The 16,365-nt window shown below is 37.9% G+C and overlaps 1 protein-coding gene across 1 annotated transcript; it reads right to left on the bottom strand.

Annotated features, from left to right (window-relative positions):
• Positions 1 to 1,651: 1,651 nt before the first annotated feature.
• On the bottom strand, positions 1,652 to 15,978 carry LOC104599644 (isopentenyl-diphosphate Delta-isomerase I). Its single transcript, XM_010262242.3, has 6 exons — positions 15,539 to 15,978; positions 12,246 to 12,301; positions 9,824 to 9,915; positions 2,453 to 2,555; positions 2,228 to 2,365; positions 1,652 to 2,123 (listed from the first exon to the last, which is right to left on the bottom strand). Exons 1-6 carry the CDS (start codon positions 15,883 to 15,885, stop codon positions 1,870 to 1,872), a joined length of 990 nt encoding a protein of 329 aa, XP_010260544.1. The 5' UTR covers positions 15,886 to 15,978; the 3' UTR covers positions 1,652 to 1,869.
• Positions 15,979 to 16,365: the final 387 nt, after the last annotated feature.

Here is a 16,365-nt window from a genome sequence, read left to right as displayed (position 1 = left end):
CTTCTTCTTCATGCATTGTCCCCGGGGGCCTCCCCTTCTTGGCTGTGCTGCAGCTGCTGAGGATGAAAGTGTTGCAATCTCAGTGGTCTATGCTCACCTAGGAGGATAGGTCGGCCCTGAGCATGACCGGTGAGGTAGACGTGGTGGCGTACACTTGTTCTGAATTGTTGATGCTCGCCGGGTTGATGTGCAGGGTGGTCGATCTGTCGTTTGTTGCTTCGGTTTACTTGTCGAATCCCCTTTTTCCTCCTCCTTTTTTATATCTCTTGCTGACTATTGCAATTCTATGGTGCAGGTGTGGAAATGGTGAGGGAGGAGGAAATTGTTCATAGGATGAAGGAGAACTGGCATAGGCAAAACTGGGCCGGTGCGCAACCACAAGTTCGGCCGGAGGTGGTTCTCCCGCCGTGGTCCTCTAATAGGGCATCTCGTCGCTAGAAAAGGGGGAAAAGGGTTCGGCAGTGGCACAATGACGATGCAACGCTGTGCAAGAGTACTCCACAAGTATCTGACAGATAAGGCCTATCACCTCTAAACATGTCAGACACGCTTTCACCGAACTTCACAGCCTATAAAAAGGTGGCTTGTCGCCCTCTAACGGTACAGTCACACTATCACTCTTACCCTCTATTTTTCTGCTCTGAATCCATGACTACCAACTCTCTTTCCATCAAATAGTTTGATATTAATTTGATCGTTGGAGCACCCTTGCCCGAGCCTTCCCCCGGGCTCTCTGATGTGTTATTCCCTTGCAGAATCAGCTTGCCAACCTCACAATTCATGCATCATCAACCAATATGCACAGACAAGCATATCAAATGTTTCAATACTTCATTGTTTTTTTAATTATTTCAGGGGGTTGGCTTGGCTTTAAGCTTGCCTACCGCTAAAAGTGGCCAAATTCCAAAACACCCCTTATTTTAAATTTCAGAAAACTACCGATATAATACACCTGATACAGAGCATATCATATCAAAATTTTGAACCTTGGTTAATTAGCCTATTCAAACCAGTTATCAGGTCAGCGGTTAACCATCCAGTCCAATCCCAATTCGCCAACATTGTGATAAACCAAAATCTGTTATTGGTGCAAGGTACAATAGGTTAATAATAAACCATAATAAGCATATAAAATAAAAAACCATCTTTTTATTACTGACTAGAGAATGACCCCATACTAAGTACGGGGCTAATATTTTTAATAATTTTTATTTTGTTTAAGCAAAAATGTCTAACTTTTTATTATTAAATCTTTATTTTTTAAATATTATTTGTATTGTAATATTTAGTTAATTAATTATTATTGTTATTATTAAGTATTTAACTGTAAAAATTTAAAGATTAATCAAAATGTACTATTTAATTGATTATTTATTTAAAAATTAATATTTTTTTAATTAGTAATGGTGATGATGGTTTTCTTATATTTTTATTAATAATTAATGTTTAATTACTGAGTATTGTTGTTATAATAATTTTTTAAATTACACTAAATTCTGGTAATTTACATAACTTTAATGCTCAATCAGTTTTTGAACCGTAAGGCTCTTAATTAAGATTAAAATTCAAATTTATTTGCAGCTGAAAGTAACCACTTTGGTTTACCAAAACAAAAAAACTAACCACTTTAACAATTTTTTAGGAGTGGATATTAAGATTAAAATTCAAATTTATTTGTGACTGAAAATAACCATTTTGACAATTTTAAGGCATTTATTACTGAATTAAAATCCTTCTGGCTTGCCCATAAGGGCCATAACAAAGCATTCCAAAAGGATAGGTCCTAATAACAAAATAGACAACTAAACACCATTGATTTATTGAATAAAGCCATCTGTAGGATATAGCTCTCCTTAGACCCCACCGCCCTTAGGTCAGCTTATGAATGGTTTTCATGTCTGCAGCTTCATGGAGGGTCCCTTTTTCAACATGGTCCCACCATTTGAGCAAGAAATTGTCCACAACCAACCTAAACCAAGGGGATAACTTGAGACCCTCTTCGCCTGCATCTGCCTTTCTCACCAGCTCTTTCAACTGATTCCGATTAACATACTTAACATCAGCGACTTCATCAGGGTTTGGCTGCACATTGACATCTCTAACGATGAAGAGTAGGTAATCCACTGCAAGTTAAACAAGAAATTAAAAAAACAGTTCCAGTTAAAATTTGTACATAATGGTTGTACCAGGAAAAAAAATGGGATTGAGATAAAGTTGATATCATTACATTCATGCTCTCCCCACTTTCCATCAGAAGGAGCCTTGTATAGAATTCGACCAAGGGGGGTGAATTGATCCACTGGTACATCTTCAGCAGGAATACCCAGTTCATCAAAAAGTTTCCTTTGTGCAGCATTCCTCACCCCTGTTCCGGAAACAGTAACCAAACCTACTTAAAAAATAACTCCAAAACCAAATGCCATAGCATAAATTCTGGGAGGCAAATATATACCAAGATAATTCTCTTCAATAAGCTCAGATTCGCGATAAAGTGGATGACTGCAGCAGGTGTTTGTCCACACAAGAGGGAATGTTACCTTTGTCGCTGACCGTTGCTGTGAATGAAAAAAGAGTGGAATATATCACTAAAGATCCTATCAAATATATCGATCTGTGCTTTTGCGTCTGTCTGCACAGTGTGTATATCTTTGTGGGTGGGAAAAGTTCTTTTTCTTTTTTTAGGCAAGTTGTAAACATGCATTTGGCATAAACAATTCAAGATGACCAAAGCAGACGATCTAACATGTAAATATGGAGACATTTCTTGATTTGTAACTAAAAAGCTCTGTTTGTTTGCATTGCAATTTCATTTGCATTAGAAAAAAATACAAATGCTTGAGAGTGCAAATGAAAAAAATACAAATTTAAATCCACTTTTGCTTCAGATTTTATTTTACCTCTATTTGCTGAAATAGAGCTGTCGAACGAGAGAAGAAGAAGAAGAAGAAGATATGAGATGGGCGGCAGAATCAGTTCTCAGCCAGCCCTAATCTATTATATATAACAACATTACATAATGTTACATAAATAGACCAGAATGCCCCTGATTAGTGGAGGAACACCTAGTCAAATAAACACTAAATAAGATTAGGCCCAATAACCAATGACTTAAGACCCAACAAAGATAAACATACAAATTAAGACAGCCGAACCAACACTCCCCCTCAAGCTAAGCATGGATGTCAATCATGCTTAGCTTGCCAAGTAAGTCCAAGAATTTCACTGTAGCTAGCCCTTTAGTCAGAACATCTGCAATCTGCATCTCGGAGGGAGTATAAGGGATGCAGAGTTCTCCTGAGACGATTCTTTCTCTGACAAAGTGACGGTCTATCTCAATATGTTTAGTTCTATCATGTTGCACTGGGTTATTTGCAATGTTGATGGCAGCCTTGTTGTCACAGTACAACCTGAGAGGACACTCAATCTTTATTCCAAGTTCACCAAGCAGGATCTTAAGCCATAAAAGTTCAGCAACACCATGAGCCATAGCTCGATATTCGGCCTCTGCACTAGATCTAGCAACCACATTCTGTTTTTTACTCCTCCAAGTAACTAAATTTCCTCCAACAAAGGTGCAGTACCCAGAAGTAGACTTCCTGTCCCCAACTGAGCCAGCCCAATCTGCATCAGTATATCCTTCAACTTCAATTTTACTGTTTTTTCTTAACAGAATCCCTTTCCCCAGGCAAGACTTCAAATATCTGAGGATCCTTTCCACAGCTTTCATGTGAGGGATTTTAGGAGTGTGCATGAACTGACTGACAACATGTACAGCATAAGCAATGTCAGGGCGAGTGAGGGACAGGTAAATCAACTTCCCCACCAGCTTTTGGTATCTTTCCTTATCAAGGTAGTCCTCTCCTACTGACTCCTGTAGACCATGATTCTGTTCTATTGGAGTATCTGCTGGCCTATACCCCATCATGCCTGTCTCTTGAAGAAGATCAAGGATGTATTTCCGCTGACATATATAGATGTCGTCTTTGGATCTTGCAACTTCAATCCCAAGAAAGTATCTCAGTTGGCCCAGGTCTTTGATCTCAAATTCAGCAGCCAAGACCTCCTTTAGTCTTTTAATCTCTTCCTGATCATCCCCTATAATTACCATATCATCCACATATACAATAAGTGCTGTAAGTTTGCCATTTTTCTTCCTTATGAATAGGGTATGATCTGCCCCACTTTGAGTGTAACCCCCTTTCTTCATGGCCCCACATAGCTTCTCAAACCAAGCTCGAGGGGACTGCTTAAGGCCATATAGGGCTTTTCTCAGTCTACATACCTTCTTGCCAAACCCATAACCTGGTGGAGGATCCATGAAAGCCTCTTCATGCAGGTCACCATTCAAGAAAGCATTCTTCACGTCCAACTGATGTAGCTCCCATGAGAAATTTGCAGCTAATGATAATAGAACTCGGATTGTGTTGAGTTTTGCCACCGGAGCAAAGGTTTCTTTGTAGTCGATCCCTTCTTTTTGAGTGAACCCTTTTGCTACCAATCTAGCCTTGTACCTTTCAATGGACCCATCCTCCCTATGCTTCACAGTGAACACCCACTTGCATCCAACAGTGCCTTTCCCTTCTGGTAGATCCACTAATTCCCAAGTCACTGCTTTCATTAAGGCCTTCATTTCTTCATCCATAGCCTCTTTCCATTTTGGGTCAGATACTGCCTCAGAATACTTGGTAGGAACATGCACAGAAGAGAGAGCAGACACAAAAGAACAATAACGGGGAGACAAATGTGAGTAAGACACAAAATCAGCAATGGGGTGTCTGATAGTACAAGAATGGGTAGACTTACGAAGGGCAATAAGAAGATCCAAGTCAGAGGAACTGATAGGATTACCTTGAGTTTCTGAGACAGGTTGATCCGAGTCCAATTGGTTGCTGTCATGAGTTAGAGGGCCCTTCTTCCTTCTGTTGTAGGTGATTCTGATATCTCTTTGCAGCCTGCTTGAGTCTTCAGTAACATCTGCAACATCACTAGTAGTGGTTGGTACAATGGGAGCCTCACTAGATTCACTCGGGATACTACAACTAGGTGGATCAAGAGGAGAAGATGGAAGGTCTGAGGTAGAGAGAGGCACAAAGAAAGGGGGAACAGAAGAATCCTCTTCAATCCCACTAGTCTCCCCCTGAAGAGGATTCTGGGAAGAATGAAAATAGGATTGAGACTCAAAGAATACCACATCCTTTGTAACATATTTTTTCTTGGTGATTGGATCATAACACTTGTATTCCTTCTGAGTAGGAGAGTACCCCAAAAAGATTCCCTTTGTAGCCCTAGGATCCAATTTGGTCTTCTTCGGATCCTTGACATGTATAAAGCATACACACCCCAAAGACTCTCGGTGGAAGAGAAAAGTCAGGAAGATGAGGGCAAAGAACCGAGAAAGGAGTTTTCATCCCCAATACCTTGGATGGCATTCGATTTATCAGGTATGATGCAGTAAGGATTGCTTGAGACCAATAGTTTTTTGGAACTTTGTGCTGAAATAGTAAGGCTCGAGCAGTCTCCAATAGGTGCCTATTCTTGCGCTCAGAAACCCCATTCTGTTGGGGGGTACTAGCACAAGATGACTGATGAATCATTCCAGCATCCTCCATAAACAGATTCAAGGACCTTTCAAAGTATTCTGCAACATTATCTGACCTGAATTGTTTGATTTTCGTGCCAAACTGTGTTTCGATCATTTTGCAAAAAGTCATGATTACCTGCGGCACTTCTTCTCGTGTTTTTAATAAGTAGATCCATGTGCATCGAGAATAGTGATCAATAAAACTGATAAAATATCGAAAGCCATCAACAGAAATAATGGGAGAGGGGCCCCAAACATCAGAGTGGACTAAGTCAAAAGAAGCTTGAATTTCATTACTCGAAGTTGAATAAACAGTTCTACATTGCTTTGATAGTTGACAGACTTCACAAAATAACTCTTGACTTGAAACACCTTTGAATAATTTTGGAAACAATACTTCCAATGATGAAAACGGTAAATGACCTAGCCTAGCATGCCACAGATGTGAACTAGCTATTGACTCCCCATTGGACTGACTACTAGTAGCAGATGTTTGTAATGCCGAACTGATGTCTGCATCAAGGTAGTAGAGACCTCCACACTCATGACCGCTCCCAATCGTTCTCTTCGTCAATCTGTCCTGAAAGACACAACGGGTAGGAAAAAAGGTTATGCTACAATTCAAATTTTTGGTAAGCTTTGAAACAGATAAGAGATTTGAAGAAAGATTGGGAACATGCAAGACAGATTTGAGTGAGAGGTCCTTGCTTAGGTCAACCACTCCCTTCCCAGAGATGGTAGAGAGAGAACCATCAGCAACCCTCATTTTATCTTGGCCAGACATTAAATGATAGGAAGAAAATAGGGAAGACATGTGTGTCATGTGGTCAGTTGCACCAGAATCAATAATCCAAGAGGCAGGATCAATAGTACTAGTTGCACTAAAGGTAGAGACAATACCTGATCTGGCAAGGGAGGAGGATGGAAGAGAATTGGTCCTTAGACGGGCTAGGGCCCGGCTAAGTACCTCTACCTCATCGGTAGTAAAACCCAAGGACCCGGTTCCAGGGGAATGAGTAGTCTGTCCCATGGAAGAGGAAGTAACTGTGGATGAGTGTTTTGAACCATCATCACTGTGACCCGTAACCAGATTCACACTTGCAGATTGACCCTTCTAATGCTTCTTATCTTTCCTCAATGCAATTGGCTTCAAATGCGGATGGAGAACCCAACAGGTCTCTTTCACATGCCTTTCCCCTCCATAGTAGGTGCACTTCAGATGTCTCTTGTCAGAGTGTCTGTTTCCCCTTTGATTTGTAGAGATTAAGGCCGAATGTTCCACAGACTGTTCAACTAGTTTAGTTTGAGTATCAACCTGCATCTCTTTTCTTCTCACCTCTTCATTCCTCACAAGGTAGTAAACATGATGTAAGTCTGGCATTTCATCCCTTCCCAGAATTTGGGACCTTATGCTCTCATATATAGGATCTAGGCCAGCCAGAAATTTAAATGCTTGTTTGTCATGCTTTTCCTTGTCTCTGACATTCTCCCAATCAATAATAAGGTGGTGATCTAACTCTTCCCATAGTCCTTCTAGTGTAGCAAAATATGTTGTAACACTCATATCTCCTTGCCTCAAGGCAGCAATGTCTTGATTCAGTCTGTAAATTCTTGCATTATTCTTTTTCTGCCCATAGGTTTTAGAAACTTTTTCCCATATCTTGGCAGTTGTGGAGAAATGTTGAACAGTCCTAGCTACTCTTGGAGTCATTGAGGCAAGTAGCCAGGGCATAACTGTAGCATTCTCCTTGCGCCAAACTGCATATTCAGCACTCCCCACTTCGGGTTCCGTCTTCTACCCGTCCAAGTAACCGGTGAGTTCCCGGGATGTGATGAACAACATGGCTGAGACAGACCATTCTCTGAAGTTGTACTCATCCAACAACACACTTGTGATCTGTAGGCCGTGCAGATTTGGATTCTCCAAATTAGGAGACCTCCCACAAGCCCTAACATTTCTAGAAGACACTTCCCCGGATATGGAAGACATCTTCTCCTACTTGTAGAGTCAAGACTGTAAACACAATATATAATGAACTGTTTCACACTTACGGAGCTTGCTGCACTGTAAACTCAGTCCTGAGAACCCGACACAGAGCTGAAACACCGAGTACTACACTGCACACTATGCCCTAATTACTGCTGTCGTAGATTATAATCTGTTGTGCTACCTTCTGCTGTGTTCTAATCACTGTTGCCGCAGCCTGCAACTTGCTGTGTTAGCTTCTACTGTGTGCTAAGCACTGCTATCTCAGGTTATACTCTCACCCACGAACAGTTCTAGGACTGCTGAGATTCGTCCTTTCTCCTAGATCTGTTTTACACAGATCTATCTTAGTCGAATGGCTACAATCTGCTGTACTGCATCTATTAGGGCATCAGCCTCTAGGTCTATCTCCCCTTGGGCCCTACAACCAAGGGAAACCCTAGATGTAGGTCCAACTGTGTTCTGCGACCAACCCTAGGGTTTCTTTGCAGCAACCAAGAAAAAGAAGAGAGAGAGTTAACTGCGAGTAGAAGAAAAAAGGCGGCTGCTATAACCAGTCAAAAGATTAGTGCTCTGATATCATGTTTGCTGAAATAGAGCTGTCGAATGAGAGAAGAAGAAGAAGAAGAAGATATGAGATGGGTGGCAGAATCAGTTCTCAGCCAGCCCTAATCTATTATATATAACAATATTACATAATGTTACATAAATAGACCAGAATGCCCCTGATTAGTGGAGGGACACCTAATCAAATAAACACTAAATAAGATTAGGCCCAATAACTAATGACTTAAGACCCAACAAGGATAACATACAAATTAAGACAGCCGAACCAACAACCTCATCTATGCTGCAAATAAACAAAATAATATAAAAGATGGCACAAAGATAAATCAAAATTTGCACCTTCATACTTCAGCACCAGTGCAAATGAAATTGCAGTGCAAAGAAATCAGGTCCGAATGTGAAGAGACGAAAGATCAATTAAAAGAATAAATAAATATGCAGATAACTTAGTGAAATGTTAAATTCAATGCTCAGAAAACCAGACTGGGCATTGACCCAGAAAAGGGAGAGGTTCATGGGTCAGGATAATTATATATATATATATATATATATATATATATATATATATATATACAAGGATTAAAATATCGATACGCTCAATACCCAAACATGGGTATCGGTGCATATTAATATGCCGATACCCTTTTTTTGTTTTTTTATTTTATAATAATTAGGGGGTTGGGAAAGAGATCTGAGACTTTTTAAATATTTTAAAAAGTTTCTGTATCAGTGTATCCAGGTGTATTTGGGTACACCGATACTGATACGTATCGATACTTTGCATGTGTATATAATTATTATATATTATAATATTACATATGTAATTATTTAAAATTATAGAATATATATACACACACTAGGCCGGGTTCAGCTGTATAATAATTATATATATATATGTATGTATATGTATATGTTATATAATATATTAAAGGAAAACAGAGATTACAATAAAGGTGACCAGAAGTCACCCGAGAGAATAAAGATAACAACACTTTCTCTCTACCACAATCCAAACTCCAAGCCCTCAAACATTATAACCAAAAGAAACACCCCATCCAACAAACCTCCCTAGGCCAAATTAAAGAATAAGATTACCCAACCAAGAAAAACACATAACCATAAAATACAACAGATTTGAACCTGAACCCTTCAACTCAAAAGACAGACAACCTACTCAACATGACAACCAAACATCGATCCTCCATCTGCTGACAAGAACTGAACATATAAGCACTATATTCCAAATTAATTTGACCTTAATTTAAGAGGAGAAAGGTTTATTGGCCCAATACCTGGGAGAGTATAGGCCCAATTGCTTTTAAAAAGATATCTACAGAAAAGATTACTTAAAGTAACAAGAGATGTTTAGTTTTCTTGTAAACCAAGGTTCATGAATAGAATAAAAAAAAAAAGAAAGAAGTCAAAAGTTAGAGAAATTCTTGCTACCATTCAATACTGAAACATTAAACCGCAGCGATCTAACTGTATAGAATCAGCAATCTAACTGTAATCAAAATACTAAGATGAATAGAACTGTCTATCACATTGAATCTTCAGTTCATACAGATGACAGGTAACAGAAGTCATCCAGTATAGATCTACTTTCAAGTAACAGAAATTACTGCATAGCTAGCCACAAGCCCATATATTTGGGATAAGGCTTTGTGGATTTGAAGTTTATGGCATACCTGAAGGAGCAACTCATATTTTGAGTTAAATAGAAAAACACTAAATGCTCTGTGGAGCAAATTCTCAGATTCTATTTTTTCCATCAAGTGACCTGCATAATAACAGAGCAGATGGAAATCAAGGGCTCAGGAAAATCATCTCTCAAAAAGAGCATCAAAGGTATCCATATGGATATGAGAGCTGGTAAGTAGCAAGGCATCCAGGAAAAAGGAAGAAGTAAAAATAACTTAGGCTCAGTTTGGAAGGAGTACAAATGCAAATATGTAGAGTGCAAAACCTTATATTTTGTATGTATTTGTACTCCTTCCAAACTGAGCCTTACAAAATAATGAAATATGAAGTTGGAAGAACTTTTAAGGAATTAGGATGTAGATCAGTATGACTGGTGAATTTGGAAATATATTCTAGAGAACTCAACCATCAACTTAAATGTATTTTTTGAATCTGGTCCAAGAATTCATTGCAATGCAGAGAAGGTCATGACAAATAATGTAGCAGCAGCTGCTGGTGGACAATTTTAATATTATTCATAAAAATTATCCTGTCTTAAAACTCCACCTAACCCATTTTAATGATATCAACTCAGAGCACTAGACTTTATAAGCTATCAATATGATCAATATATTTCATAAGCTCCCAGCTTTATGATTAATAACACAGTTTACACATACAAGCATATATGTATCATATTGGATATATGGTTTTGCAGTTACATACATCTGTCTTACACTGTATAGACTTTGAGTTATATGGTGTACTAGGAACATCCTGTACATGTTTCTCAGATGCCAGTGTTTAGTTGGAGAAGATTTGTATAGAGGGATGTGTATATTATAGAGGTGATTTAGATACGAGGATTAGTCAATTTATATATGATGCAGTGGCCTGTATATAAAAACCATATGATTGTCAGATCTTCATCACCGAGAATCAAATCTTGCCAGCTATTGGAGATAGGTACTAGGTCAGTCTGCCTTTCATTTAATTTTAATCAGTCCTTTTGAGTGGGAAGTTTACCATTTAAAAATTAACATTTATGAGACCCTTCAGAGGAAATGACCAAATTGGTGCCAATCTCCACATGTCTGTCCCCTTTGTAATGCAAGTGGATAAACTACTTACCATTTCTTAACCTCTTGTCCTTTTTTATTGGTATTTGGGATTTATTTTTTGCTCTTTTTGGGTGCAAAAGGACTCTTCCACTGGAGTAAGCGAATATTTCCCATACAACCTTGCTTAACCAACCAAGTTAGGGAAAATTTTATTGGAGATGCAACAAAATGGTGTTGTGGACTATTGGGAAGTTAGGAAATGAGCTCTTGTTCAATGACAAGGTCTAAGCTAGAGAAACCATTATCAAAAGCATGACAGTGAAAAAGTAACTGGTTAGATCAAAATAGTGAGGCTTTTCAATTCATTCTCTACGAAGGACATTGTTCAAAGATGGCAATGGGTGGCAAGCTCCTCTACTACTAGAGTTTCTGTTATATCAGGTCACCACCAGAACTGAATACAATCAAACTAAACTTTGATGGATGTAGCAGGGGAAATCCAGGCCTATTGCAAATAGGAGGGGCCCATAGGAACTACAATGGACATATCATTGCATTGTTTTTTGAACCAATAGGCCATTGAAATTCTACAAGGGCTGAACTATTGGCAGAATCTTTAAACTACCCAAACCCGGTAATTTAGGGAGACCAAAAAGTGGTGAGTGGGATAGTTTCATAATGAGGAGTCACTAAATGGCAGTATAAAAACATCATGAAGGAGATCAAGAAGTTGAAAAAGGATAGCATTATCAACACAAACTGGGTTCACAGATCAGTCAATGGACTAGTGGATGCATCGGCAAAACAAGGGGTATATAAAATAAAACTTATTTTGGGGAATTGGAGGGGGGAGAGAGTTTCAACTTTAGTTGATTTTCAAAATTTAACATGCTGACACTACCCCTGCTACTTTTGCAATTTCTTGTTCTGTCCCCATCTCCAGCTACAAAAATCCCAACTTTTGTCAATATTCAAACTTTTACAGGCCCATAATACCTATGTTATTTATGCAATTTCCCATTCTATCCTTATCCACTATCTCCCCACCCCTCTCCTTTTAGTGACCCCTACACATGTTTATTTGCACACGCCACTTAACTAGTATGATGTACAAAGAAATTATTACTGCCATGAGACCAGAAGTGACTTACTCAAGCTAAGGGATGCTTGATGTTTGTACATAATTCATTCTTTTTCTAAATCAATAAAATTTGTCAGAAATAAAAATAATCTAGTGACAATAGAATCACAGTTAAGAAAACAACTTATCTTATGAGATGAAACAAAAGGAACAAAACTATTTAAAATAATCCAACTTATTCCCATACCAAAAATACACAGAAAATGGAAAATAAAAACTCTCACTTACAATTGTATTTTGAGTCATGGCCTACAACGTTGTCATTCTCATCCACTAAAATGCATCTGCACAAATACAATAAGGTATAAATGCGATCCCATACCATCCAATGATACTTACTGAAGAATAGATTATACAGAATATGAGGTATATATCACAATAAGCTTTCAACACCCCCCCCCCAAAAAAAAAAAAACTTTATGGAAAGACACCCTCAACATTATATTCAACTGGCCCAGCAAACAATATTGCCTATTTGATTCAGAATCAGTAAACCTTTTTTTATCAGCAATCACTACACCTTATTTGACAAATATGAAGATGAAATACGGTACTTATGGCCTAACAATTATGTTTAATATATTGTGTATTTACAGATATTGCAATCTTGATTTACATATAACAATTATCCAAGTAATCATGGAGACTATTGGCATCTTCATATTTCATCTGATGAATAAGATAGGATGAACCATAGCATCTAATTATTTCATGGAAAAAAATTGCAGAGGAATTTTTTACCTTTGGGGGGCAGAGGTAATATGTCAAAAATGTCCTAGAAAAAAAAAGGAAAAGAAAATCCTTCCCCAAGGAGTGCCATGTGGTTTCCAATCCAGCAACAACAACAAAAAGGAAAAGAAAAATGCACAATTTTTGGGAACTAGTAATATCCCATTCATCAATACTCATCAAATGAATTGGAGTTTAAAAGTACTCATCCTCTTTGTCAAATAAGGAAGCTACACATCAATCCTTGACCGCCAAGTGATGTATTTCCTGTCACAGCCCCCCCCCCCCCGCCCCCCCCAAATCCCACCCTCTCTGAATGGAGAATTAGCCCCAAAGAGTTTCTTGAAATCTATAGAACAATATACCAATTTTTTGTTTTTTTTTTGACTAATTCTCTAGCCAAATACTTTTTCATGAGTAACTAGCATTGCAATCACCATTTACCAACCTGGACACCATATCACAACCAGCTCATGGGAGAATGCAAAACAAAAAGGGAAATACAGAGAAAATTATTTTATTTTCACTGAATCAACCCTTTAGAAACAACTCTCTTACACAATGAACTTTTTTTTGAAAATAAATAAAAAATAGACTTTATAAGAGAAGAATGAAAAAGAGGATACAACAGGTGATAAGAAATCACCCATCAATAACAACCCCGCCCTAACAATTTTAACCCCTTAAAGAGAAAATCAACCTTACAAACAAGCCAAGACCTTAAGAAAAATAAGCCCAGATACAACTACATAAACCACAACAAATATCACGAAGACCCCTTCCACCAACCACTAGAAACAAACACACACACACACACAAAACTGCAGATCCATGCTCTTCCGATCTGCCAATAAACACAGAAGAAAAACATACTTATCCCCACCAACCATGTCCAATGAGATACACAACTCAAGCTTTATTCATTTTCTCATCGTATCCACTGTCAAAAGTAGAGCTCTTACACAGTGAATATTACCATAATCATTTAAGTTTGTTAAATCAACTTCTGACAACAATGAATTTACATGTGAAGATAAATGCCATTTACTTCTAAAGAGATTAATAGATGGTTCAATACAATTGTAGTTTTATTTTTTCAAATAGGTCATGCTGTAATAGGCATCCTGTGTAGGTACCAAAGACTCATTATTCCCAGACAGTGCCAGCAGTACTGAACATACAGTTTCAAACACAAACGGAAATGTTTAAATAATGAGAATTGTTGATTTAACTTCTGAAACACCAAATCAAAAAGTTGATCAACTTAATGCTCTCATATAGAAAATATTTTTGGTTCATCATTTGGTATTATCAATTTGAGTAATCATGACCAGACCATCTCATCAAAATGTTTAGATTGCCATGCAAGAAAATATATTGACATGTAAGAAAGCTGATTTTTCATTATCCAAATGGCCCTTTAAAGCCACAATCCTATCACCCATCTCTAGTAGGGGGTGTGAATGGTTACAATAATGCCAATGCTAGCACTCAAAAAGGCAGTTGTGCAGTTAACTAAAGTGCAATTGTTGTAATTGATAAAAGATTAATTAAAACCAAAAGAACAATCTATATAACTAAGATCCCATCCTCAGGGTCTCTAATAACCATTTGTGCAAATACAAGAAACATATCCATACACCTCAACATGTGCCACAGAATATGTCCATTGCTGTATTTTGGGTGGAGGGTGGAAGGTTTAAGCAAGAAAGGCAGGAATGCATGGAACATAATGCCCACAGCTGTATTTTGGGGCATATGACAGGGAAGGAATAGCAGGATCTTCCAGAACAAGGATAACTCAACAGATTCAGTTGTGCAAAAAATTGTAGGAAAAATGAATTCGTGATTAGATGTCCATAAGTATTACAAATGAAGTTTTTATAGCTCATTTTTTGTATATGATTCCCTTTTTGTAAACAAGCAGTGGTGAATGTTGTCGTAGATATTGGGGGAGAATTTTTGTAACTTTCCTTTCTACATCCACTTCTTGTGCAGGGTTTTTTATATTTATGAAAGTCTATACTTATGCCTTTTCCCAAAACACACACACACACACATATTGTACCACACAATATCATCTCATACAATATTGCAGAAGCAAATGTAAGAACACAGGGAAAAATCGCAAGCATACATGCTAACTGATCACACCACACCCTGATATCTCCATCCACCAAAATCATCACCAAAACCCATAAGAAAAAAACCAATGAAAAAGGAAAAGATCCAAATAACAGCAACTAAAAACCTATGAAAGTAAAAAAAAAAAAAAATAACAAAATAACAAAATCAAACTCATTCTGTCAAGTATGAAACTCCCACTAACCGATCTAACCCATTGAAACAAACCCAACAACCAATCCATACATCCCCAAAAACCATCTGAAAGTTTTAGGGGAAAAAAACTAAAAGAACAAAATCAAATTCATTCTGTCAAGTACAGCAAACCCCCACTAACCGATCTACCATCAGTGACCCACTGAAACCAATCCAGCAACCAATTAGCCAAAAATAAAATCTGGCAAAGGAAAGAAAAGCAAAATAACAAGAGAAACTGAACCATATTCTCAACTTACATGTTCAAATACATAAAAATCCTATGAAGCAATCAACCATGCCAGCAAGCAAAAGCAAAACCATCTTCAGAGCATCTCACAACCATCAAGAAAATAAAAATAAAAAAAAGCAACAGATAGGGAACAGAGAAACAAACTAGTTAAGCTCTCCAAACTCATTAATCAAGAACCATTGGACCATTAAAATAAGAAGAAAAGGACGAAGAAACTAACTCGTCTTCGAACATGAGCCGCCGCTGGACGGCGTCCATGCCGGAATCGGGAGCGTTGTTGCCCATGGGAGCAGGGGAACTGGTGCTGGTGGCGAGAGAGGACGACGACGCCGACGAGGCGAGAGGAGTAGGAAATCTCCGTCTATGGTCCACAGCGGCTGCTGGGGTGGTAGTGGCAGTATTAATAAGTCCAAGAGGAGAGGTCAGAGAAGAAAAAGGTGTATGAAAACAAGAATAATTAATAGTATTATTATTATTGACAGTATAATTGGGTAATTGGGGGTGGTGCTTGGATACAGCAGCAGCTACTACTGAGACACCTCGAGAGCAGAAGTTTAGTAGAAACATGTTTCCTTGAAGAAATCCTGAATCCTGCAACCGTCTCCCTCCACTTCTGCTTCACTTCCTTCACGAAATATTACCCAACTAATAAAATATTCGTTTTTTTTTGTGTATGTGTTTTTTTTCTTTTTTGTGAACTATTTTTTCTGATTTTATTTTTTATTTTTTGGCTATTATCAAAATTCAAAAACACCCCTCCTGAACTTTCGATACTTGATACTTCGAGAGCCCCTGATAGTCAGAAAACTAACAAAGTTTGCAAAATTACAATGATGCCCTTATATTCAAGTTCATTCATTGAACCCAATTTCAAAAATTAAACTCATGATCACACTCTTGTGTGCGAACGGAAACATTGGTTTTGGTTGTAAAATGAATGAGATGGAATAGGCAATGAAATGGGGGAGAGAAATAAATTGAGGGCCTTGTAGTGATATAAAAATTAGTTAATATGGTATGTACTTTATTTGTTGAATAAAATTAGTT

The sequence above is a fragment of the Nelumbo nucifera genome, chromosome 7 (genome assembly GCF_055504915.1).
Source record: "Nelumbo nucifera cultivar China Antique chromosome 7, China Antique-T2T, whole genome shotgun sequence".
Lineage (NCBI taxonomy): Eukaryota > Viridiplantae > Streptophyta > Magnoliopsida > Proteales > Nelumbonaceae > Nelumbo > Nelumbo nucifera.
This window is presented reverse-complemented; position numbering and strand designations above follow the sequence as displayed.

What these genes read in the sequence shown, in the direction of transcription:
- LOC104599644 (XM_010262242.3), bottom strand. Translation starts at nt 15,885, where the DNA reads ATGTTTCTACTAAACTTCTGCTCTCGAGGTGTCTCAGTAGTAGCTGCT. An exon ending in CGGCTCATGTTCGAAGACGA is followed by an intron (nt 12,302 to 15,538) that starts GTTAGTTTCTTC and finishes GTATTTGTGCAG; the next exon opens with ATGCATTTTAGTGGATGAGA. An exon ending in TATTGAAGAGAATTATCTTG is followed by an intron (nt 2,366 to 2,452) that starts GTATATATTTGC and finishes TTTCCGGAACAG; the next exon opens with GGGTGAGGAATGCTGCACAA.